Raw genomic sequence first — 27,139 nt, forward strand, 5'->3', positions numbered from 1 at the left:
CTTTTAAAAGATCATTGGTTTATTTTTTGTTATTTTCAATTTAAAGTTATTGCTACCACAATTTTGTGCTTGAATAATGTCTCCTGCTGGTACAAGCATTTGCACATAGAGAATTACAGGCAATGAAAAAGGTTATTTATTGCAGTGCAACTAAACCAAACTCACAACGAAAATAAAATGCAAATCAGAGAAGCAGGTTTACTGGAGTAATACAACAACATGGTAAATTTTACAGAAACTTGAATACAACTGATCATAAAATGCTTTGCAGGATGCAAAAGTGTACCCCAGTGCCCAACGTTTCTAATCAAACTGTTCAATAATTGAGCTTTAAATCGAAACCAATTGAACTTAATTAAACTATTGGGTTCAATCAGTTCAATACTTGAAGAAAATCAAACCAAATATTGTGTGAGAGAGTTCAATTGCATAATAATAATAATAATAATAATAATAGTAATAGTAATAGTAATAGTAATAGTAATAACAATAATAATAATAGTAGTAATAGTAATAATAGTAATTCTTTTTTTAAAATTTTATAAGTAAGGTGCACATTGTGGTTTATGTTTTTATTAATTTTGTACATTATTGTCAATTGGAAATTTGTTTCTTATGATGTTATTTTTGAATTTGTAAAATATTTCTTTTGGCCAAGGTTCCCCTGGCTGGATGTCTGGATCAGTAGAATGCAGTGATTTACCTCCTGCTGTGGCCAGTCAGAATCCTGAAAGACACAATTATCAGAGAGAGGACACTCAGCGTAAGTTGCCAAAGTAATTATGATAATGTGTACAATTGCAAGATTACATAACAAACAAGTGAAAAAGCTGCAGTTAACAGTTATCTAGCATGTACGTGTACAATGTTATTATTTGTAGCCACAAAGCAGTATTTTTAAAGTATTTCTCTCTTTGTTTTCTAAGGTTCCTTTGGTCATAGTGGGCCACCTTCATTCCTGAAATACTGTCAGTCACCTTTTCCTGCAGGCCCTCAGACTCCAGCTCAAACTTATCAGACAAGTCGCCCTCAGAGTGAGTGGGAAAACATTTTTTTTAAAAATAACATTGCTACAATTTTCTGTTGTAAGGTCTGTATTGTATAATTAATTTGACTAATGTGTGGATCAGTAGAATGCAGTAATTTATCTTCTGCTATGGCCAGTCAGATTCATGGAAGGCACAATTATGAGAGAGGACACTCAGAGTGAGTTGAAGTAATTATAATTTGTCTACAATATTGAAAAATTACATAACAAACAGTAATTGTTGGCAAATCTATTGCAGTTATTCAACCTGAAAGGCCATGCACCTTGTTCTAAAAATTCTTTAGGACATTGTAGGCACAGAGCAGAATTTTAAAAGTATTAATTAAAATAAACTCCTTTTGGTTTTCAAAGGCTCCTCTGGTCATGGCAGGCCACCTACATCACTGGAATACAATCAGTCACCTTTTCTTATAGGCCCTCAGACTCCAGCTCAAATGTATCACACAAGTCACCCTCAGAGTGAGTGGGAAAACATTTTTTTTAAAATAATACATGTATTACTGCAATTTTCTTTTGCAAGCTCTGTATTGCAGAATTAATTTGACTACTATCTGGATCAGTAGAATGCATTCATTTACTTTCTGCTGTGGACATCCAGATTCATGAAAGGCATGATTATCAGAGAGGGAACGGTTGGAATGAGTTGAAGTAATAAATTATAATAATCAGTATGCAATATCATAGCAAAATTGCATAACAGACAATAATTGTTTGCAACATTATTGCCGTTACTCTACCTCAAAGGCTATGCACTCTTTTTTTAATAAATAAATTACAAATTCTCTAGTGCATTGTAGGCACAAAGCAGAATTTTAAAAGTATTAATTAATAACTCCTTTTGGTTTTCAAAGGCTCCTTTGGTCATGACAAGCCACCTTCATTACCGGAACACAAGACAGGCCCTCAGACTCCAGTTCAAACGTATAAGACAAGTCACCCTTGGAGTGAGTGGAAAAACTTATTTCTTAGTCTCAACAGTAGTAAAATTAATGTGAGTACAAAGCTCCAGGAAGTTGGCAATCTTCACTGATAGAAGATTGTCATGCTATTAAAATAATCCTTAAATTAAGCATGTTTAGGTGATATTATTGTTATTGGAGGTAACTGTCAAAACCAATGATCAAACAGACAATGTGAAATCAACTTTTTTAACTTGGATTAGGTTTAGTAGCATTGCCAAAATCTGACTTTTGAAAAATGGGCTGCACTGCATGTTTGATCCAAAACCAAAATTGACACAAAGACAAAGCCCAAAGGGGTTCAAAACTTATTACAATAGTCAACCAAATTCAGTTACCATCTTTTTCTAATTTTCCATGGTGACCAAAATTGTTACTGCTTGGAGCAGTTATGTATGGAATGGAATTTTGCCACAGCATACATTGTCCTTTGTTTAGTATGCACATGCATTTGCTGCACATACACACGTAAGGTATACTAGTTATCAGAAAGGTAATGTACTGTGTTCTGTACAAGGTTGTATGACTGCGAACATATTTCTCTTCTGGTCAAGGTTCCTCTGGCTGGTGGCCTTCATCAATGGAATACAGTAGGTTTCCCTCTACCCTGTCTGGTCAGACTTGTGGAGGACCAAGTTATCAGAAATGGAACTCTCCAAGTAAGTAAGAGTAACTGTATGTTGTTACAACTTTACTTAACAACTGAATGACAGACAACCTTTGCAACAACCCTCCATCATGTTGCACAAAGTGGATATCTTTTCAAACACAAAACAGAAGTGTAAAATTACACTATTCTGGTTTTCATTCTCAAAGGTTCTGCCGATCATGGCAGGCCATATTCATCAGTGGAATATGGTCAGTTGTCTTTTGAGTGATTTCCTGAATTATATTGAAATTCGAAGCGAGAATTGTAGGTTAACGAACATTCATATCTCTTCGCGTGGGTTCACGACACAAAGAAATGTTGTTTGAGTGCGACTAAATACTCTTGAAATGGCCAATTTACATTTACAATAATTAAGTCAATTTATGAAACGTTCAGCCAAATACCTTTCGATAAAAGCTTTGTTTTGTTGCATTTCAATGTGGACTCGAACTTGCATATGTGGGCGGTTGCCATGGTGACCGAAACACGCACTTTCTGTTTATGACTCGGGAAAAAAAACGCAGTTAACTATAGATTTTCTCGATTGCTATTCAGTTTTCGGGATGCATTTGTTTATATATATCGGAAAGGAGTGAGACTATCATGAAATTCAAACAGCAGAGTGGTTTTACAGCATTTTTTTAGTTTTTCTCAATTTTTTTTACCTTTTATTGATGAATTGTTCCAATTAAAATTTTTAAAAAGTTTTATTACTTTCCATAAACTCAAACTATTTTTTCTGGAAAATACATTTTGTGCCCTTTCAAATGAGATATAGTAAACTGCATTGCTGTAAATACTTGTCAAGATATTGGAATAAAGAATTGTTAGTTACATTTGTTGTTTTTCTCTTGAAACAAAGATGAGTTAATGACCTCTGCACTTTTCATTCAAGACTGCTCAATAATACTTCAGAGGTGGCTGTGTAAATACACCTGTGCTGAGTTGGCTTGTCTCACCATGACTCGCTGCACTGTGGGCATTTTTGCTTTTGTGAGCATCAGATAACAACTGGCCCCTGTTTTATGAAGCTCAATTTGGCACAGAAATTTTTGTAGAGTTCGATGACTATATGCTTTCGTCACCAGTCTCCTTCTATGTGTGGGAAAGTTACATTACCTCCTACTTCATAGCTTTTACCGTAGTGGTGTATTGTTACTATGGTTACCTGCCTATTTCGTAAAATTTAATTTTAATTTGTAGCATATTCCATTCACGTATATTAAAGGGTCATTAAAGTGTTGTTATAGTTTACAGTGTTTTAATCGTTTTCAATTTAAAATTCTGTATTGAGTTTACCCTCTACGCTCTATGCTCTACGCTATACGTTCTATCAGCTACTCTCTTCAATCTATGCTCTACGCTCTATGATCTACCATCTCCCTCTAAGCCCATCTACGCTCTACTCTCTACGTTATACCAGCTACTCTCTTCGATCTACACTCTACAATGTTTGGTTTGTATGTGGAAAATTCCAAGGGGATCTAAGCCATAAACAACTGACTGACCCGATCCGTATTTTAAGATGCCATTTTGATTTCTCTTTTGTCGTGTGACTCCAGACTCACTGTTTTCATCACACATGCTATTGCTTCTAGGGTGGTTTTGGAACATTAACAACAAAATGTTGCTTCAATAACTTACAGAAGATCACAGACATTTCAAACCAATTGGATGATAGGGAGGTCCAAAAGGATGCCATGTTTTGTTCCATCTGGTGAAAAAAATTGAGATATTGTGCTTATATCTGTCCATGTCATTAGGTACATGAGGCTTTGAAAAATTAAAAAAAAAAACAGATATTAAGTGGAATCCTGGCTTGTCAAAAACTTAATTTTTCTTAACTCCCAGTTCGTAGCAAAACTTGTTTCCCTCTACTCAATCTGACAATCGTTAAGTTAACCCTGATTTCTTGAACTACCCTATTTTCCAACCAATTCTTGTTTCCCTGGGAGGTTCGAAAAATTGGGATTCCGCTGTATATTATGGAGTAATTGATTTCTGGGAGTTTGGCACAATTGCATATTTAAATGTACTAGCTTTGTCTCTAAAACAAAAAGAGATATTTGAAAATGGTAAACAGTATTTTTCTTTTCGTACAGACTACTTGTTTATGTTTGAAAATGGCTGTGATAGGAAAGATGCAAATTTCATCATAGTTTTAAGAGATATGGTAATAAAATTGGTGGCGGGGGGGGGGGGGCACATAGTGAGGTTATTTTGTCTTAAGCCAATTAAACAGTTTGTTTCTTTTCTCACATGCTGCTTATTTTCCTTGGTGTTGATATACAAAAAAATTATTACCAAACCATTATATCTTAATTTAATTAAGAGTTAATAAGAGTACAATCCCATCTTTTTGTAGAAACAACTGAATCTGTTCCTGGTGGCAATGAGTACCATGTTTCTGAGCAGCAACCTCCTGCTAATAATGCCACTTCAACTGATGGATCACAAGTAACCAGTACTGTAGGTAATATATACGATATCCACACTAACAGTATTTCTTTTGTGAGGTTTAACCCATTCATGCCTGCATAAAATTGCATGCGACCTACCCCTAGTTTTCTGGCATTTTTTTTTTAATATTTCAGAGCAAGCATAAGCACAAAAATAAACCATATACACTGTATCTATTCATGTACTCCTATCAAAACCACATTCTACCCTCCAAATTTGTGTGTAAGTTTACCTTAGATAGACAAATACATTCCTATTATACAAGAAACTCTCTGGCATTTCATTTGTCCTTCTGTTGGACGAATATCAAACAGTTTGCTGTTTTTTACAAAGGAGCAAAATTTTACAACTCTGTTAATTCTGATATCGTCAATCCAATCTCTACAGTTTCCTTAAAAAAAAAAACGCTTAAGACATTTATCTGTAGTAACTATTAGTTGTCTTTATATATACATATACACTGTACTTTTGTTGGGAATATTCAGGTCTGAGTAATTTTGTACTTTCTCTTTAACTTATTAATAGTCTTTGCATATGTATCATAATTGTAATTTTGTAAATAATGATTGGTAATAACTATTTCTAGCCTTTATAACTGTTTAGTTTTGTAGAAGATATTGAGTACTTATTAATTTTTGTTTTTTGATTATAACTTGTTTTGTATCTGTCGCCCAAATGTCAATTTATGTCAGTAACTTTGTAATTCAGGAGGCCTAGTTAGCATAAGTTTCCTCATTTCCTTTAGGCCTCTTGCCACTCTTGTAATCATGTCCTTTTCTCTCTTTTCCTGTTTTTTCATAATTATATTCTTGTAGTGTGGTAAATAAGATAAAATAAAATAAAATATAAAAAGTAAGTAAAATAAATATATACAGTAACCACAGACACAAGATCAGGTTTCAAAATGAAGGGCCAAAATATTGAAGAATATAACCAAAAAGAACTCAACCTGATGAACAAAACTGATAAGAAAACAAGAAATCATCTTATTTCTTTGCCCAACAGATCTAGAAGCTGAGAAAATTGAATATGCATAAATGAGTTAATTATTGCCTTCGGAGGACAAAGCGAAACCAAATACAAAAGAATTTTGATTCTTGTACTATAAAGCTAGACTAATGTTTGAGAAAACAGCAGAAAATAAAGGTGAAAGACACATGTAAAAACCAATTTGAAAATTAAATTTGAAAAGTAAATTAATTGCAGAAATCCAAAGTGGAAGTTTAATAATCTAAAATATTGTTCACATTTAAAACCTAAAATTTCTAAATAAAGGCAACCAAATGAAAGAAACGTGACAGGAAGTTCAATAACAATAAATTTTCACCCAAGGTGAGGTAAAGAAACCTATTTGAAAGTAAAAAAATTTGACAGAGGTGCTTCATTGCATCAACGGCATATTCAAATTAATTCTCCATGCTAAAGCGAATGCTTGAGTTTTTGCCAACCCATTTTGCAGTCATTTTGTCGGCTGTGGCTTTACCAGTCCTTCCAAAAGTTGAATTCAATTTCGAAGTAATACTGTACATTACCATTTTTGTTTTCTCACGTCTAGGAAGCTGCCCTAAATCCATGATCAGTATTCAAACGTAACACTGATTCAAAACTCACTTGAAAGCACACCAATGTTTTTGCCTCATTTGAAGGAAGAAAAAATTATTCACTAGAGAGGTTTGAGGATTCTGTACTCCTTGATCTTCCATTCTGAGGCCACCTAAACATTAGTTTGTGGTTTTCCTTTCCATTTTAAATCCCAAAGAAGTATTAATTTCTCTGTGTTTGGAACAAAAACAAGACCTTCAGGAGCTTGTGAACTGGAGTACAGTAAATACATGTAAAAACAAGAAATAATTATATACAAATTTCAAACATGCATGTTAAATGTAAACTGTACATGTATGTAGACTATTGAGAATTCTGGTTAACTAGCTACAGGATGAGTTGAATTCTGAAATCCAGTTATAGTAGTAAGATAGTCCTGAACTTAATGATCATGAATTCTTATGACCTAAGAGTTCTTTATAGAGTACCGGCGTCGACAAAATCTGGATCGGACCGGACCAGACCGGACCGGATCACGGATCGGATCACGGACCAGATCACGGATCGGATCACGGATCAGATCGCGGATCGGATCACGGATCGGATCACAGAAAAAAAAAAACCTTTTAAAGCAAAAAAAAAAATCAAATCGTTTATAAGATAATAATAAATAAAAAATAATAGTGGAAAACTAAAATATGTTAAATAAAAATAAGAATCCCGAATTTGATGCAATGACATGTTAATTACAGAGAATGACAAGGGGTCATTTAAAAAGCCACAGAAGCGCCTGATTTACGACGAATTTAAATTGTAATGAACAGGCAGATGTAGTTATATTTGAACGTTAGTTGGCTTGAAGCTTGCGTGAACCTCCCATTCTCGTTTTTGAAATTGTTGTTAGTATCAGTAGCTAATTCTCGGCTACTTTTTCGTGTCAGGTGTGAGCGTTACAGTTAGCGTTACAGTTAATGAGAAAGCTTACGTACGAAAGCTTAAGGACATGACTTGCTTTAAAGGAGCTACGTCACGATTTGCGCATCTTGAAAAAACTAGCCTAGTTTTTCAAGTTCGTCATTTGCAGTCCTCGTTAATCTTTGCCATCCTTAGCGATCCTCATTCCGTTTTGATTTGTTCTTGCCTCTTAAGTGCTTTCTATCCTAGAACACGATCATTTTAAGGTTTTATTCCATATAAAGGCAACTCTTTGCGACCCTACAAATGACTTTAAAAATTGTGACGTAACTCCTAAAATGTTGTCTATTCTTGGGTTGCGCTATCGTTCACACTATCGATGTTATTCCTATATTTTTTTTGTAAAACAGCCGTATTTCCTTGAAATACAAATGGTCTGTTTCGTATTATTCCAGTACGAAATATCGTATTCCAAACTCACATCTTGTAAAAGTATAGACTTGTCTCAGAAACGGAATTTGTTTGAAATCATCAGGTGTTTAATATTATTAGTGTTTTTAGTTTTTGTGTTTCGATTCATACGTTCGTCCTATTATTACCATGCTGACGCGTTTTATGACAGTTTACCTTTGATGCAAGCGAATATACGAAATATCATTTATCTGAACTGCGGAGAAAGATATGAAGACATGATTGATCATCGCAATCAAAACCCCACAGCCTGAAAAAAATTCATCTGTGACCAGCTCCCAGTTGGCTCTATATTATAAAAGAATAAAGGAATATCACACCTGAATTGAATAAAACGTTCTGCTCACAGTAGTCACTCTAGTGTAATTTGCTCAACAAAATTTTGAATTTTGAATCTTGAATTTTGAATTTTGAATTTTTTTTCGTTGATCCGATCCGTGATCCGATCCGTGATCCGATCCGTGATCCGATCCGTGATCTGATCCGTGATCCGATCCGTGATCTGGTCCGTGATCCGATCCGTGATCCGGTCCGATCCGATCCAGGTTTTGTCGACGCCGATAGAGTACTTAATAATAGTCAAAGTTAATACAGTTCTTAGTTATGTGCACTTCATGGAGAGTCATATGATTGCAAACCTACAGTTACACTAGTTTTTCTCACTGGTCTCTTTGTGGAAGTGTCCATCTGGAGAATCTGTTGTCTAGATAATTTAAGCATAAGCTGTGAGCAGGTTCATCAACTCATTAACTGTATGTATGTAAATAACGGAAGACTGAAACTGAATATGGAAACATTTAAAAATTGTTCTTACTAATTCAACAGCTTTGAAGTTGGGAATTGATGTGGAAACCATGAAACCAGCAGAGCTCAACACACAGGCCTTTAGAACTTCTGCTTCAACAATAGAATCAGGGGGATCTCAAAATGGTGGGCACCAGGAAGCATCTGTAGTACCTGTGCCATCAGGACAGACCCAGCCTTTATGTACAGCTACCCAAGCACCTACAGAAGGAGAAGTCCTACGTTTAATTGCTGCCAAGTATCTGCAGGCTAGACAACTGAGTAGTAAGGATGATTTTGATAGCTTTTTGGCATACATGAAAGAAATGCGACTCACTATTGCTGGTGTTAGTATTGGAAGTTTGCTGATAACAGTGAAGTGTGATTCACTCCAGATCCTGGAGAGATTGTGGGGAGATTATTTGTCTGGTCATCTTGGTGAAGTGGTTCAAAGATGTTTTGTTACAGAAGAGATCTTGACAGCATTGAGCCTTGCAGAGTTGAAGCTTAAAACAACGATCTCAGAAGAGGAGTATAAAGCATGCAAAATGTTCCTTGGGAAAGATTCAGCCAAAGGTTAGTTTTAAACAAGCCAAGAATTTCATGGTAATGATCATTTCTGGTACCATGTCATGGAGAAATCGCAGAGCTGAAAAACTCTTTCTAATGGAGATCTTTATTCTTACTGTTTGAAATTCATTTGGTATGAGTTTAAATTCTGAAAATTTTGAAAACGGGACAAATGGTACAGAAAGTGTTTTCATCATAAAGATCATTTTTGGTTTTGTCATGAGTGTAATAAGGAGTAAAATTACTTTAGAGCAGCCTTATTACTGTATACTGAAAGAAGGAAATTTTATTGTTTCTCTACGTGTACTTTGAAACTGTGCCTTTGTCGATTTACCCACATGTAGAATCAGTTTGAGAAACTGGTAGGTTTTATAAGTTAGTGACTTCTCAAGGTTAAAATTTCAATCTTTTTTTACCAACGTACAGAAGCAGATGAAACAGATGATGATGATGATTCAGCATCAGATGATGAAGGTAGATGACATGAAAAAAAATGTTTTTTTTTTCCAAGCAAGGGGGAAAATAAGCACGCAATGTGTGCTTGTGCCTATTGTGAGATGCTATATAAATAGATATTTCTGCAGCTGGAATTTCTTTTTAAGTCAACACTACCTTGACATAGGGCTTGCTTTATACTCTGATAGTACATTAAGTGTATTATATTGTAATACTGTATTTACATCATATGATATTTACATGAATCCAAAAATATTTGCTCTAGATGCTAGTGCCTTCAAAATTCACAACCACCCTCAACTGATACGAAGCCCCACCTAGAATAAGCTGAGGAAGTTGAACCTTGGAGTAAAACTTATCCAAGAATTAGAGGGCACTGTACAGATTGGTTCATCAGCTTTAAGACCTTAATGACCAGTAAGGGTTCTTTAGGGTAATTCCTTTCCATTTTGAGCTCCAAAGAAGTTTCCTTTGGTTGGAAAACTTAGAATTGAAACACCTTGAAACTTTAATGGGAATATTGTCTGAAAAGCACAGAAGTCATTGAAGTCATTGAGCCCCCTTAGTTGACATTAACTTTAGTTATTGATTGTTAGTCACGTGATCACATGATGTAATTTTACTTGGATGGTATCTTGTAGTGTATGTTTAACCGCGCGGCCATGGGCCGAGCGCGGTTCATGGTTTACCCGTGGTTTTTTTTTCGTCTTGTATGCGACCAGAGCCAAGCTTTCACTCGGCCAAATTTTGAGTCACGCAACCTGTGATGTTTACTCGCCAAAAGCTGTTGAAACATTAATAAATCTCATCTTCGATACTGACTTTCGCGGGAAAAAAATTAAAAACCCAGCGTTCGTCAAAAATTATATTTTTTCAGCAGAAATTTCGCTCGGAACAGATACATATTTATATTCGTTTGAATCATCGATGAAATGACCTTTTTCGGATATTTTTTCCTTCGGGGTCAACGAAAACCTCCGATTACAAAATCACGCCGAACCCACACGTTGCAAAAAAATCTCTTCGAAACCCTGATTTCGAAGCGATATATCACTTAAGAATGGCTGACTGTTAGGATCGAGAACCGCCGGTCAACGACCCATTTGGCAAATCGCTCATATTTTGCCCAAAGATACCCTTAGGTGACCTAATTCTAAAAATCATATTTCAAGGTTCCAGCGAATTTTTATTTTTCAGAAATTCGCGAAAATTTGAAAGCACGGTCAAAGTGCGGTTTTTCGTGTAATAAAATGACCGAAATAAGGTGCGAGGACGAAGCGCTGGTAAAGTCTTAAAATAAATTCAATTGACTTCAAACTTCACATAAATGTGGAACAACCACTCTAATTTATTCCTCGTTTTAAACTAATCTCAGAGATGTTGATATAGTGGTTTTCCGAACCATTTTAAAAACACCTATGAAGCGTGTGAAAAATAACGGCAAAATATAGGTCATGTTTAACAGCATAAAAATGCATCTGGTACCTCACTTTCCGATTATTTTACTTTACAGCCTAGAAATATCATTATTAAACATATATCATGCCAAGTTTCATGCTCGAACTCGCAGTATTTCCCTTTGAGAAAAACGAAAATCTATGTCAATGTGTTGGGCGCAAATAACACAATAATTATACACGAACAAGAGACAAATCAGTTTCAACGGCGAAAGTAAAAGGCCATCATTCATTAAAATCCCGTCAATTCACTGCTATCAGTAGAAACATAATGTCCACTACATAGAAACTGTTTTAAGACGTTTTTGAAACATTGCGCCATAGCGTTAACTTTGTTTAATTTCCTGTCCGCCGTCATGTCTAGTCTGTCATCGCGTGTATTTCCTTAATGTAATCAACACTGTGAATGGTTTTCACGACAGACGCAAGAGATTTCCTGTAACCTTAATGTTTTCGGTTCACCAAAACGCTTTAAGTTCGTTACGACACAATAATGGGTCAACTTGGAATGCTGTTTAGCATTAAGGACGTTAAAGGACTGTAAATTAATCGAGTTGAAATATCTTGAAGCAAATCAAAATCGCGCCCTTATTCTAATTTGCAATTGGCAAACAGCCGACCTCCGTTCAAGTTCAAGAAGTCGAGAGGTTAATTCGGCAATGTATTACCGGTACAACAACAAAATCAAACCGAGGTCATCAAAAGTGTAAGTTTAAAAGTGTAGTGGCAAGTCCCAAATAAATTTCGCCTATATAAAATGGAAACAAGAAGTGAAACGCTCTGCCCCGAAACAAATAAACAAAATATTAATACGACTAATTTAATCGGAAAATGTTACAGAAAACATACCTAAAAGCCGTCGATTCCCCTCAATACCACTCTACATTGCCTTAAAGAGCCCAAGCTTTCTGCTGTAAGAATCAGGGGCCTCAGGAATCTGTTTTTATCATATCGGCAACCATGCTGCGTGGCTGATATTCGAGACTCAGTAAAAGTTGTCACACAACCGTACGAGCAGCCCAGTCACGCTTTCACTGCTCTTGCGCAAATGTTCAACATTTCGCAATTTACCTAAACCGATTACAAGTTTAAAGTAGTGACAGTAGATTGAAATGCGCTTCTTAAAGCTGACCTATCCAGGAGCAATTATTTCTTGTTCTTGAATGGCTCTTAGTTGTAGCTACAGTCGGGAAGGGGGGAGGAGGGGGTACTCCTGGAAATTTCGGATATCTGTATGCCGTGGAAGATTAAGTGGCCTCCAGCTCTTAACGCCAACACTGACACACCAGATGATTCTCTAAGTATCGCAGGGATCACTAAGCTAAATAATTTTGAGTTTAGCTCCGCTGAGTCAATTACCTGTTGGCGCGCATATTGCATTGACCGTGGACAGGTGGAAAAACAGTTAAACGGGAAAAGCCTGGTGCACATTGTAATTTAGCGTTGTTCAACACGCAATCGGTCAGGTTGTAATGCTAATCGTATTTGACAGAATCTCAAGTTTTTTTTCGACAGATACTGGGGTGACATACTCCTAGATGGGTGTGACCGGTAGCCATGAGTCAAGTCAGTCAACTCGCAAAGCTTAACAGAAGAGTGACAGTGAACCACTGGTGGAAGGACTGCAGATTGTCCCTAGGTTTTACCCTGATAGGCCTCTGTTTTATTCTCATGAACTGATGCTGTGACAATGATGCCATTTAGCTTTATGAACATGCTAATGGTCAAGGGTTTCTTCTGCAGTATAAAAAAATCATAAATAAGTAGTTCTTTGTGAAAAACTATTTTCAGGAAAGTAAGCTGTTTGGGAGATCTATGTTTTCAGATGTTCTAGAGTGATTAGTTTGTTAAGGCGCTGTTGCGCTGCGTCTACGCGCAGTGTCGGAAACAAAATGCATTAGATCATCTAATTTTAAGTCGATAAAGGTAAATTAATCGTTGCAGCGAATTTGGAAAGGGTGACTCAAATCAAAAGGGTGATTCAAACCTCGTTCCTAGAGTCTCTCATCTTACCGCCCGACTGGAGTACGCTCCAGGGTGCGGTAAGATGAGAGACCCTGGGAACGAGGTTGAGACGATTCGGCCATGAGTTTTTCCTCTAAAGGATCTTCCTCCTCTACTCCCTCTCCCTCTCTACAAAAATTTAACGATCCTCCCCGCCCCGAAAAACTAGCACCTGAAAAAGACGAATATTATAAGGATCCTGGGCTCTGCGCATTTCCCGCGCCACCATTTCGGCGTCAAGCTTTCGGCCTGTCGTTTGACCAGTGCGGAATTTTGCCACAAGATACGAGTGCTGCTTGTCACTGACTGCCCTGAGAGCCCAACCCTCTTTTGAAACGACAAGGGCTTCTTGGTGACCTATTGTGGCTTTGAGTAACGCGCCAACGCCTGCTCCAAGCAGGGTTTGTAGCACATTTTGACTAAGTCCATAAGGGAATGTCTCTCCAGTGACTGAGTATATTTCTCCAGAGACAAGTGCCTCTCTAAAGTGGACAGGCTATGAAAGACACGAATGCAGCTGCCTTGAAGACATTAATACACCCCTGCCATGCATGGTTACTATCCATGGAAGCATCACCAGACGCTTTCTCGGTCACACCCGTTGATAATGGCACCGATGTTGGGGTCGCAGTGTTCGTGCCTTTTTAGAAAATGACCTGAAGTCTCCTTTAGAGAACGATGTTTCCCGCAGAAATAAAGAAAGAGCGATGTCTGACTAAATTGCAAAAGAAACCCTTGACAATTAGCATGTTCATAAAGCTAAATAGTATTATTGTCACAGCATCAGTTCATTAGAATAAAACAGAGGCCTATCAGGGTAAAGCGTAGGGACAATCTGCAGTCCTTCCACCAGTGGTTCACTATCACTCTTCTGTTAAGCTTTGCGAGTTGACTGACTTGACTCATGGCTACCGGTCACACCCATCTAGGAGTATGTCACCCCAGTATGTGTCGAAAGAAAACTTGAGATTCTGTCAAATACGATTAGCATTACAACCTGACCGATTGCGTGTTGAACAACGCTAAATTACAATGTGCACCAGGCTTTTCCCGTTTAACTGTTTTTCCACCTGTCCACGGTCAATGCAATATGCGCGCCAACAGGTAATTGACTCAGCGGAGCTAAACTCAAAATTATTTAGCTTAGTGATCCCTGCGATACTTAGAGAATCATCTGGTGTGTCAGTGTTGGCGTTAAGAGCTGGAGGCCACTTAATCTTCCACGGCATACAGATATCCGAAATTTCCAGGAGTACCCCCTCCTCCCCCCTTCCCGACTGTAGCTACAACTAAGAGCCATTCAAGAACAAGAAATAATTGCTCCTGGATAGGTCAGCTTTAAGAAGCGCATTTCAATCTACTGTCACTACTTTAAACTTGTAATCGGTTTAGGTAAATTGCGAAATGTTGAACATTTGCGCAAGAGCGGTGAAAGCGTGACTGGGCTGCTCGTACGGTTGTGTGACAACTTTTACTGAGTCTCGAATATCAGCCACGCAGCATGGTTGCCGATATGATAAAAACAGATTCCTGAGGCCCCTGATTCTTACAGCAGAAAGCTTGGGCTCTTTAAGGCAATGTAGAGTGGTATTGAGGGGAATCGACGGCTTTTAGGTATGTTTTCTGTAACATTTTCCGATTAAATTAGTCGTATTAATATTTTGTTTATTTGTTTCGGGGCAGAGCGTTTCACTTCTTGTTTCCATTTTATATAGGCGAAATTTATTTGGGACTTGCCACTACACTTTTAAACTTACACTTTTGATGACCTCGGTTTGATTTTGTTGTTGTACCGGTAATACATTGCCGAATTAACCTCTCGACTTCTTGAACTTGAACGGAGGTCGGCTGTTTGCCAATTGCAAATTAGAATAAGGGCGCGATTTTGATTTGCTTCAAGATATTTCAACTCGATTAATTTACAGTCCTTTAACGTCCTTAATGCTAAACAGCATTCCAAGTTGACTCATTATTGTGTCGTAACGAACTTAAAGCGTTTTGGTGAACCGAAAACATTCATTTGGTATGAGTTTAAATTCTGAAAATTTTGAAAACGGGACAAATGGTACGGAAAGTGTTTTCATCATAAAGATCATTTTTGGTTTTGTCATGAGTGTAATAAGGAGTAAAATTACTTTAGAGCAGCCTTATTACTGTATACTGAAAGAAGGAAATTTTATTGTTTCTCTACGTGTACTTTGAAACTGTGCCTTTGTCGATTTACCCACATGTAGAATCAGTTTGAGAAACTGGTAGGTTTTATAAGTTAGTGACTTCTCAAGGTTAAAATTTCAATCTTTTTTTACCAACGTACAGAAGCAGATGAAACAGATGATGATGATGATTCAGCATCAGATGATGAAGGTAGATGACATGAAAAAAAATGTTTTTTTTTTCCAAGCAAGGGGGAAAATAAGCACGCAATGTGTGCTTGTGCCTATTGTGAGATGCTATATAAATAGATATTTCTGCAGCTGGAATTTCTTTTTAAGTCAACACTACCTTGACATAGGGCTTGCTTTATACTCTGATAGTACATTAAGTGTATTATATTGTAATACTGTATTTACATCATATGATATTTACATGAATCCAAAAATATTTGCTCTAGATGCTAGTGCCTTCAAAATTCACAACCACCCTCAACTGATACGAAGCCCCACCTAGAATAAGCTGAGGAAGTTGAACCTTGGAGTAAAACTTATCCAAGAATTAGAGGGCACTGTACAGATTGGTTCATCAGCTTTAAGACCTTAATGACCAGTAAGGGTTCTTTAGGGTAATTCCTTTCCATTTTGAGCTCCAAAGAAGTTTCCTTTGGTTGGAAAACTTAGAATTGAAACACCTTGAAACTTTAATGGGAATATTGTCTGAAAAGCACAGAAGTCATTGAAGTCATTGAGCCCCCTTAGTTGACATTAACTTTAGTTATTGATTGTTAGTCACGTGATCACATGATGTAATTTTACTTGGATGGTATCTTGTAGTGTATGTTTAACCGCGCGGCCATGGGCCGAGCGCGGTTCATGGTTTACCCGTGGTTTTTTTTTCGTCTTGTATGCGACCAGAGCCAAGCTTTCACTCGGCCAAATTTTGAGTCACGCAACCTGTGATGTTTACTCGCCAAAAGCTGTTGAAACATTAATAAATCTCATCTTCGATACTGACTTTCGCGGGAAAAAAATTAAAAACCCAGCGTTCGTCAAAAATTATATTTTTTCAGCAGAAATTTCGCTCGGAACAGATACATATTTATATTCGTTTGAATCATCGATGAAATGACCTTTTTCGGATATTTTTTCCTTCGGGGTCAACGAAAACCTCCGATTACAAAATCACGCCGAACCCACACGTTGCAAAAAAATCTCTTCGAAACCCTGATTTCGAAGCGATATATCACTTAAGAATGGCTGACTGTTAGGATCGAGAACCGCCGGTCAACGACCCATTTGGCAAATCGCTCATATTTTGCCCAAAGATACCCTTAGGTGACCTAATTCTAAAAATCATATTTCAAGGTTCCAGCAAATTTTTATTTTTCAGAAATTCGCGAAAATTTGAAAGCACGGTCAAAGTGCGGTTTTTCGTGTAATAAAATGACCGAAATAAGGTGCGAGGACGAAGCGCTGGTAAAGTCTTAAAATAAATTCAATTGACTTCAAACTTCACATAAATGTGGAACAACCACTCTAATTTATTCCTCGTTTTAAACTAATCTCAGAGATGTTGATATAGTGGTTTTCCGAACCATTTTAAAAACACCTATGAAGTGTGTGAAAAATAACGGCAAAATATAGGTCATGTTTAACAGCATAAAAATGCATCTGGTACCTCACTTTCCGATTATTTTACTTTACAGCCTAGAAATATCATTATTAAACATATATCATGCCAAGTTTCATGCTCGAACTCGCAGTATTTCCCTTTGAGAAAAACGAAAATCTATGTCAATGTGTAGGGCGCAAATAACACAATAATTATACACGAACAAGAGACAAATCAGTTTCAACGGCGAAAGTAAAAGGCCATCATTCATTAAAATCCCGTCAATTCACTGCTATCAGTAGAAACATAATGTCCACTACATAGAAACTGTTTTAAGACGTTTTTGAAACATTGCGCCATAGCGTTAACTTTGTTTAATTTCCTGTCCGCCGTCATGTCTAGTCTGTCATCGCGTGTATTTCCTTAATGTAATCAACACTGTGAATGGTTTTCACGACAGACGCAAGAGATTTCCTGTAACCTTAATGTTTTCGGTTCACCAAAACGCTTTAAGTTCGTTACGACACAATAATGGGTCAACTTGGAATGCTGTTTAGCATTAAGGACGTTAAAGGACTGTAAATTAATCGAGTTGAAATATCTTGAAGCAAATCAAAATCGCGCCCTTATTCTAATTTGCAATTGGCAAACAGCCGACCTCCGTTCAAGTTCAAGAAGTCGAGAGGTTAATTCGGCAATGTATTACCGGTACAACAACAAAATCAAACCGAGGTCATCAAAAGTGTAAGTTTAAAAGTGTAGTGGCAAGTCCCAAATAAATTTCGCCTATATAAAATGGAAACAAGAAGTGAAACGCTCTGCCCCGAAACAAATAAACAAAATATTAATACGACTAATTTAATCGGAAAATGTTACAGAAAACATACCTAAAAGCCGTCGATTCCCCTCAATACCACTCTACATTGCCTTAAAGAGCCCAAGCTTTCTGCTGTAAGAATCAGGGGCCTCAGGAATCTGTTTTTATCATATCGGCAACCATGCTGCGTGGCTGATATTCGAGACTCAGTAAAAGTTGTCACACAACCGTACGAGCAGCCCAGTCACGCTTTCACTGCTCTTGCGCAAATGTTCAACATTTCGCAATTTACCTAAACCGATTACAAGTTTAAAGTAGTGACAGTAGATTGAAATGCGCTTCTTAAAGCTGACCTATCCAGGAGCAATTATTTCTTGTTCTTGAATGGCTCTTAGTTGTAGCTACAGTCGGGAAGGGGGGAGGAGGGGGTACTCCTGGAAATTTCGGATATCTGTATGCCGTGGAAGATTAAGTGGCCTCCAGCTCTTAACGCCAACACTGACACACCAGATGATTCTCTAAGTATCGCAGGGATCACTAAGCTAAATAATTTTGAGTTTAGCTCCGCTGAGTCAATTACCTGTTGGCGCGCATATTGCATTGACCGTGGACAGGTGGAAAAACAGTTAAACGGGAAAAGCCTGGTGCACATTGTAATTTAGCGTTGTTCAACACGCAATCGGTCAGGTTGTAATGCTAATCGTATTTGACAGAATCTCAAGTTTTTTTTCGACAGATACTGGGGTGACATACTCCTAGATGGGTGTGACCGGTAGCCATGAGTCAAGTCAGTCAACTCGCAAAGCTTAACAGAAGAGTGACAGTGAACCACTGGTGGAAGGACTGCAGATTGTCCCTAGGTTTTACCCTGATAGGCCTCTGTTTTATTCTCATGAACTGATGCTGTGACAATGATGCCATTTAGCTTTATGAACATGCTAATGGTCAAGGGTTTCTTCTGCAGTATAAAAAAATCATAAATAAGTAGTTCTTTGTGAAAAACTATTTTCAGGAAAGTAAGCTGTTTGGGAGATCTATGTTTTCAGATGTTCTAGAGTGATTAGTTTGTTAAGGCGCTGTTGCGCTGCGTCTACGCGCAGTGTCGGAAACAAAATGCATTAGATCATCTAATTTTAAGTCGATAAAGGTAAATTAATCGTTGCAGCGAATTTGGAAAGGGTGACTCAAATCAAAAGGGTGATTCAAACCTCGTTCCTAGAGTCTCTCATCTTACCGCCCGACTGGAGTACGCTCCAGGGTGCGGTAAGATGAGAGACCCTGGGAACGAGGTTGAGACGATTCGGCCATGAGTTTTTCCTCTAAAGGATCTTCCTCCTCTACTCCCTCTCCCTCTCTACAAAAATTTAACGATCCTCCCCGCCCCGAAAAACTAGCACCTGAAAAAGACGAATATTATAAGGATCCTGGGCTCTGCGCATTTCCCGCGCCACCATTTCGGCGTCAAGCTTTCGGCCTGTCGTTTGACCAGTGCGGAATTTTGCCACAAGATACGAGTGCTGCTTGTCACTGACTGCCCTGAGAGCCCAACCCTCTTTTGAAACGACAAGGGCTTCTTGGTGACCTATTGTGGCTTTGAGTAACGCGCCAACGCCTGCTCCAAGCAGGGTTTGTAGCACATTTTGACTAAGTCCATAAGGGAATGTCTCTCCAGTGACTGAGTATATTTCTCCAGAGACAAGTGCCTCTCTAAAGTGGACAGGCTATGAAAGACACGAATGCAGCTGCCTTGAAGACATTAATACACCCCTGCCATGCATGGTTACTATCCATGGAAGCATCACCAGACGCTTTCTCGGTCACACCCGTTGATAATGGCACCGATGTTGGGGTCGCAGTGTTCGTGCCTTTTTAGAAAATGACCTGAAGTCTCCTTTAGAGAACGATGTTTCCCGCAGAAATAAAGAAAGAGCGATGTCTGACTAAATTGCAAAAGAAACCCTTGACAATTAGCATGTTCATAAAGCTAAATAGTATTATTGTCACAGCATCAGTTCATTAGAATAAAACAGAGGCCTATCAGGGTAAAGCGTAGGGACAATCTGCAGTCCTTCCACCAGTGGTTCACTATCACTCTTCTGTTAAGCTTTGCGAGTTGACTGACTTGACTCATGGCTACCGGTCACACCCATCTAGGAGTATGTCACCCCAGTATGTGTCGAAAGAAAACTTGAGATTCTGTCAAATACGATTAGCATTACAACCTGACCGATTGCGTGTTGAACAACGCTAAATTACAATGTGCACCAGGCTTTTCCCGTTTAACTGTTTTTCCACCTGTCCACGGTCAATGCAATATGCGCGCCAACAGGTAATTGACTCAGCGGAGCTAAACTCAAAATTATTTAGCTTAGTGATCCCTGCGATACTTAGAGAATCATCTGGTGTGTCAGTGTTGGCGTTAAGAGCTGGAGGCCACTTAATCTTCCACGGCATACAGATATCCGAAATTTCCAGGAGTACCCCCTCCTCCCCCCTTCCCGACTGTAGCTACAACTAAGAGCCATTCAAGAACAAGAAATAATTGCTCCTGGATAGGTCAGCTTTAAGAAGCGCATTTCAATCTACTGTCACTACTTTAAACTTGTAATCGGTTTAGGTAAATTGCGAAATGTTGAACATTTGCGCAAGAGCAGTGAAAGCGTGACTGGGCTGCTCGTACGGTTGTGTGACAACTTTTACTGAGTCTCGAATATCAGCCACGCAGCATGGTTGCCGATATGATAAAAACAGATTCCTGAGGCCCCTGATTCTTACAGCAGAAAGCTTGGGCTCTTTAAGGCAATGTAGAGTGGTATTGAGGGGAATCGACGGCTTTTAGGTATGTTTTCTGTAACATTTTCCGATTAAATTAGTCGTATTAATATTTTGTTTATTTGTTTCGGGGCAGAGCGTTTCACTTCTTGTTTCCATTTTATATAGGCGAAATTTATTTGGGACTTGCCACTACACTTTTAAACTTACACTTTTGATGACCTCGGTTTGATTTTGTTGTTGTACCGGTAATACATTGCCGAATTAACCTCTCGACTTCTTGAACTTGAACGGAGGTCGGCTGTTTGCCAATTGCAAATTAGAATAAGGGCGCGATTTTGATTTGCTTCAAGATATTTCAACTCGATTAATTTACAGTCCTTTAACGTCCTTAATGCTAAACAGCATTCCAAATTGACCCATTATTGTGTCGTAACGAACTTAAAGCGTTTTGGTGAACCGAAAACATCAAGGTTACAGGAAATCTCTTGCGTCTGTCGTGAAAACCATTCACAGTGTTGATTACATTAAGGAAATACATGCGATGACAGACTAGACATGACGGCGGACAGGAAATTAAACAAAGTTAACGCGCAATGTTTCGAAAACGTCTAAAAACAGTTTCTATGTAGTGGACATTATGTTTCTACTGATAGCAGTATGGCAAGCCGTTTGTAGCAAAATTAAATCCTTGCAATATATGTTTAATCCTTTAAATAACGGTTTTATTTAAAGATAGAAAAAGGCATTCAATCCAATGGTAAATAAAATTTTTGGTTCAATTCAGTCTTTTAATTTTCACGATTCAATCCAATACCTGGAATATTGATTCAATCCGATACCTAAAATATCGATTCAATCCAATACTTAAAATATTGATTCAATCCAATACCTGGAATATTGATTCAATCCAATACCTAAAATATTGATTCAATCCAATACCTGGAATATTGATTCAATCCAATACCTCAAATATTGATTCAATCCAATGCCTCGAATATTGATGCAATCCAATACCTCAAATATTGATTCAATCCAATACCTCAAATATTGATTCAATCCAATACCTCAAATATTGATGCAATCTTCCTGGGCCGAGTGCGGCCAACAGGAACGAGAGTAACTGAGCACTAGAGAGCACTGAAAACATGGCGGGCGAAGGAGAACTAGATTTAGAAGTTGAGTTTCCTAAGTTTCTTGCAGACATCTTGGATAAAACGGAAATAATTTTTGAGAATTTTGACTCAGAAGTTGGAGTCATGGAAGACCATTTCTTAAAATTCCTGTTGAGGTGCTCGAGGAACTTTGAGGACTAGGATTCATCTGGACAACGATAACAAAGATGATTGGAGTTTGGAGATGGACAATTCACAGAAGATTGACAGAGTATGGCTGAGAAGATATGAGGGGTTTCAACAGCTTACCTGATAAGGAACCGAAATCATTCAAGAGTATGGATATAATTTCATTGCAGGTTTCTTTAAGTTCATTGGGTTACGGGTTCAATGGAGAAGAATAAGAGAAAGGTTAGCAAACTTAGATCCCCAAAATACGGTCTTGAGATGGGGTGCGTAAATTCGCTTTGGCATCTGGATGGACATCACTCTCTGATCCGATGGAAAATACTAATTCGGCTGTATAGACGGATTTTCTCGGAGAATAATGTTTTTGAAATGTAGTGCCAACAATAAAGCAGCAACAGGTCGTGAATTGTTTCTGGATGCTGTTAAGAGAGACGGAGAATTTTGGCCTTCGAGAGTACAAGTAGATCATGGTGTTGAAAACGTTGGTGTGTGCGATACAATGGAGCAGGTTAGAAGAGAGGAGAGGGGCAGCTTCACTGCAGGGCCATCAACACAACCAACGAATTGAAAGATTGTGGAGGGATGTTTCCGTTGTGCTTCCCACTTGTACTTTTACACTTTTTGTAGTATGGAATTGTCAGGAATCCTGGACACTGATAATTCAGTGCATCTTTCCACCTTACACTTAGTTTTTCAACCAAGGATAAACCTTGCTCTTTGCCAGTTCACTGAAGCTTTCAACCACCAAAATGTAAGAACAGAAAAAAAAACTGGTTGCCATACCAAATGTGGCTTAATCATATGATGCAGCCTGAAAACCCCCTTTCAAATGGAAAGTCATATGATTTTGAATACTATGGTGATGATCCTGATGGTCCAACTCCATTGGGCAGTGATAACAATGTTGTAGTTGAAGAAATTGACCTGGTACAACATGATTCAGTGCAGTCATTTGTATCGGAAAGGCTAGATCCCTTAAGATAATATCAAGTCAAATGGGAGTAGAGATCTTCCAGGAGGCTCTAGAACTAGTGACAGTTAAACTTGGGCAACTGACAATTGCATAATACTACATGTGTGTGGGCTGGGTAAAGGAGATTATGGCCCTTAAAGTATTTTTGGAACTCAATTCACAACAGAAAACCTCACCCTGTATCAAATAAATTATTTTCTCATCTTCCTTTTCATTGATATACAAAACTCAGAAACTGCTTGAATTACAGAATGCCTAACTTCTAGCAACACAACTAAACTGAAGAGAAATCAGGGCATTTGATAACTGCCATGTGCACTACTCTGCCTTGTAGATTTTTCAGGTGCTTATCAAAACAGATGTTAAAATGTTGCAAGGTTAATTTGTTATCTTATTTTCAAAAGTACCCAGGACACAAGACTAACCTCTTGGTGCACTGGCATAATGGCTACTAACAGGACTCATGTCACTAGCCAAAACTAACTTTGCACCAGCCAGCCTTTTTCATACACAGCTTCACTGACTTTTTTATAAGAGTGGTCAATCTTGAACATTTCTTGTTGCATCAAAAATGTTAATAATAATCACTAAGAAAATTTCACTCCCACAAACACGAATCCTGCTTTTCTTGAATATACTTATGTTCAAACTCTGATGTACTTTTATCAGTGTTGCCACTTTCTTTTATCTCCCTTTAATAGTTAAATATTTATCATATGCTTATTAAGGCAATTATTTCCATGAAATCCACTTATAGTTTCCCTGTTTTCATTAGTTTCTATTCTCTTCAGTTTTACTTTGTCAGGATAATTCTCAATTTTGTTTTCATCCAGTAGACCAGTACTCCATTCCATCATGATTGTCACAATGGCTAGTGAAAGTGCAAAATCTACTATTCAAAACTTAAATGTGTGGCTAGTTGGCAGTAGTGTTAGCCTTGAGCCCTGGATACCCGATAATATTCACAACAAATTGGTGCCATGCTTGTCATAGAATATCAAGAAAAACATCGTTTTTAGGAAAGAAGTACCACATGTGGGTTAAATAATGCAAAACATGAGACAACAACATTGAAAAACTTAAAACACATCCCAATGTTCAATGATTGCTGTCTTGTAAAATGTAAAGGTTCTTATTTCAAAAATAACTTAAAACCAGGTTTACACAAACAGTTTTTGTGAGAAACATGTTTGACTGTGCACACGGCACAACAAAAATTTTGTTTACAGTTCAAAGTTTAGTGTGCCAGTAATGATTGGACAGCAGAAATATGCACAATACCAAAGACCAATGTGGTAGCAAAATTTGCCACAGTTTATGTTATTTGCCACAAAAAGCTAGCACACACAGCTTTTAATAAACAAATATGTTTATCACATAAAAATTGGTTAACTTACATCTACAAAAGCGGCAGTAATGGAATCTAAATTTTCCGTGTCCCTTGTGTCTCGGTTGTAGCAATGTCTCATTTACCTAAGCAGACTAATGGTTTGATCAAGAACTTCGGCGTGTGCTTCTGCAACTTCTGAGCCAAAATTCTCAAAAAATTTTTCCGTTTTATCCAAAATGTCTGCAAGAAACTTAGGAAACTCAACTTCTAAACCTAGTTCTCCTTCGCCCGCCATGTTTTCAGTGCTCTCTAGTGCTCAGTTACTCTCGTTCCTGTTGGCCGCACTCGGCCCAGGAAGATTGCATCAATATTTGAGGCATTGGATTGAATCAATATTTGAGGTGTTGGATTGAATCAATATTTGAGGTATTGGATTGCATCAATATTCCAGGCATTGGATTGAATCAATATTCCAGGTATTGGATTGAATCAATATTTTAGGTATTGGATTGAATCAATATTCCAGGTATTGGATTGAATCAATATTTTAGGTATTGGATTGAATCAATATTTTAGGCATTGGATTAAATCAATATTCCAGGTATTGGATTGAATTGTGAAAATTAAAAGATTGAATTGAACCAAAATTTTATTTACCACTGCATTGAATGCCTTTTTCTATCTTTAAATAAAACCGTTATTTAAAGGATTAAACATATATTGCAAGGATTTAATTTTGCTACAAACGGCTTGCCATATAGCAGTGAATTGACGGGATTTTAATGAATGATGGCCTTTTACTTTCGCCGTTGAAACTGATTTGTCTCTTGTTCGTGTATAATTATTGTGTTATTTGCGCCCTACACATTGACATAGATTTTCGTTTTTCTCAAAGGGAAATACTGCGAGTTCGAGCATGAAACTTGGCATGATATATGTTTAATAATGATATTTCTAGGCTGTAAAGTAAAATAATCGGAAAGTGAGGTACCAGATGCATTTTTATGCTGTTAAACATGACCTATATTTTGCCGTTATTTTTCACACGCTTCATAGGTGTTTTTAAAATGGTTCGGAAAACCACTATATCAACATCTCTGAGATTAGCTTAAAACGAGGAATAAATTAGAGTGGTTGTTCCACATTTATGTGAAGTTTGAAGTCAATTGAATTTATTTTAAGACTTTACCAGCGCTTCGTCCTCGCACCTTATTTCGGTCATTTTATTACACGAAAAACCGCACTTTGACCGTGCTTTCAAATTTTCGCGAATTTCTGAAAAATAAAAATTCGCTGGAACCTTGAAATATGATTTTTAGAATTAGGTCACCTAAGGGTATCTTTGGGCAAAATATGAGCGATTTGCCAAATGGGTCGTTGACCGGCGGTTCTCGATCCTAACAGTCAGCCATTCTTAAGCGTTAATAGCTACCACACATTGGCAGGCGGTAAATCTATTCCTTAACAATCCAGCTTTATCGTGTTAAAATTTCATAGAAATCGAACAAAACCAGAATTAATTAGAATTTTTTGTGACCTCACTCCCTAGACTTGACCTAACAAAGGAAGCCATGGTCGCCCATAGCAACCGAAAAACACGAACATAACAAAGCTGACGTTTCGGCCAAAAAACTCCAGAATTATCGGCTGAGAGCTTAAAGTTGAATGGGAACATCTTTTTCGAACTTTTTTCAACTGATTTAGACGAAAGACTGGCCTCGGCGGACTACAAAAAAGACCAAGAGAAAAAACAGAACAAGACAGCAGAAAAAGCCGATAATATTAATTCATCGTGTGGCTTTCGGCACGAAAACGAAAATACAGCTTACTTCTGGATAAATTCAGTCTTAGAAGCCAGCAACTGGTCCCAAATTACTTTCTGTATCCTTACAAATGTCTTGACTTCTATCTCCGAAAGATTTGGCCGTAATTTTTGAGCAAATAAACATTTCGTCCACGGTGACCGCCATTGCGTTGGCTTGCATACTAAATTAGCTAACTTGACAAAATTCTCCCGTGGGGGGGATATGACGAAAAGAGCTGAAAGATGGCCTATAATTGGCTAATGATGAGATCATCCCACTGTCCAAATTTGGTGAGAATCGAAAGTAACGCCAATTTTCTGTCACGTTTTCATTCTGTGGTCACTGGAGTGACCAAAATCGATACATCGGTCGGGATAGAGTTTTATTATTAAATTATATGACTTGTGTGACTACTTTACTAGCCCTTTACTCGTGGAAAACACCAATTAAATTTAATCATTACTTTTAAGAAAGAAAGCTGTTGTTAATAGTGTTATTATCGTGTCATTTATATCGTTCATGCCCATACATATCCCGAAGAAAGTTCTACAAAGATCAAGACCATTAGGTCATCGGAGATTTGTCAATGGCTACCACTGATGGTGCAATAATACAGTTTGTGTTGATCAAGTGATGTGATGTCTACAGTAAGAAAAGAATCATCAATGACTACTTTGGAATGTGCACTCCGTTCCGACGGTAGTGCTAAGCAAACAGTTAAATTTTAAAAGCGCGGTTATAAGATCTAACAGATCTTCTTGTTTCGTTGTGTTGATGGACTGATCTCTGGAATTCTGGTTTAAACTCGGTCAGATTCACTTTAGCCAGTTGTTGTAAGTAAGTCGGAAAACGGAATAACTTCATTACACAGTTTAAGCTGTAAAGCACATATAAGGGTTTCCTTGACTGGTCGTTGGGTTTTAAGTCCATATCACTGCAAGTGGTTTGAATATGAAGAGTTCAGTTTTCAGTTTAAATCACCTGGTTACCATCAGGTTTACTTTAATAAAGTAAATAAGCGCAGAGATCTTGATATGGAGTCCACAGAAAAAGATTTTT

General features: G+C 37.6%; 1 protein-coding gene across 2 annotated transcripts in view; it reads left to right on the forward strand.

The window, feature by feature from the left end:
• The window catches only part of LOC110049244 (uncharacterized), a 112,043-nt gene that overhangs the window by 10,673 nt on the left and 74,231 nt on the right, over positions 1–27,139 (forward strand). For both annotated transcript variants that reach the window (XM_089290535.1, XM_089290536.1), the window contains exons 5-12: positions 659–763; positions 927–1,034; positions 1,400–1,507; positions 1,900–1,992; positions 2,562–2,666; positions 5,022–5,129; positions 8,870–9,403; positions 15,631–15,678. In XM_089290535.1, coding sequence (XP_089146661.1) covers positions 659–763; positions 927–1,034; positions 1,400–1,507; positions 1,900–1,992; positions 2,562–2,666; positions 5,022–5,129; positions 8,870–9,403; positions 15,631–15,678 — 1,209 coding nt within the window. The remainder of the gene's footprint in view (positions 1–658; positions 764–926; positions 1,035–1,399; positions 1,508–1,899; positions 1,993–2,561; positions 2,667–5,021; positions 5,130–8,869; positions 9,404–15,630; positions 15,679–27,139) is intronic.

The sequence above is a fragment of the Orbicella faveolata genome, unplaced genomic scaffold (genome assembly GCF_042242905.1).
Source record: "Orbicella faveolata isolate gen_17 unplaced genomic scaffold, um_ofav_v1 contig_2, whole genome shotgun sequence".
Taxonomy (NCBI): Eukaryota; Metazoa; Cnidaria; class Anthozoa; order Scleractinia; family Merulinidae; genus Orbicella; species Orbicella faveolata.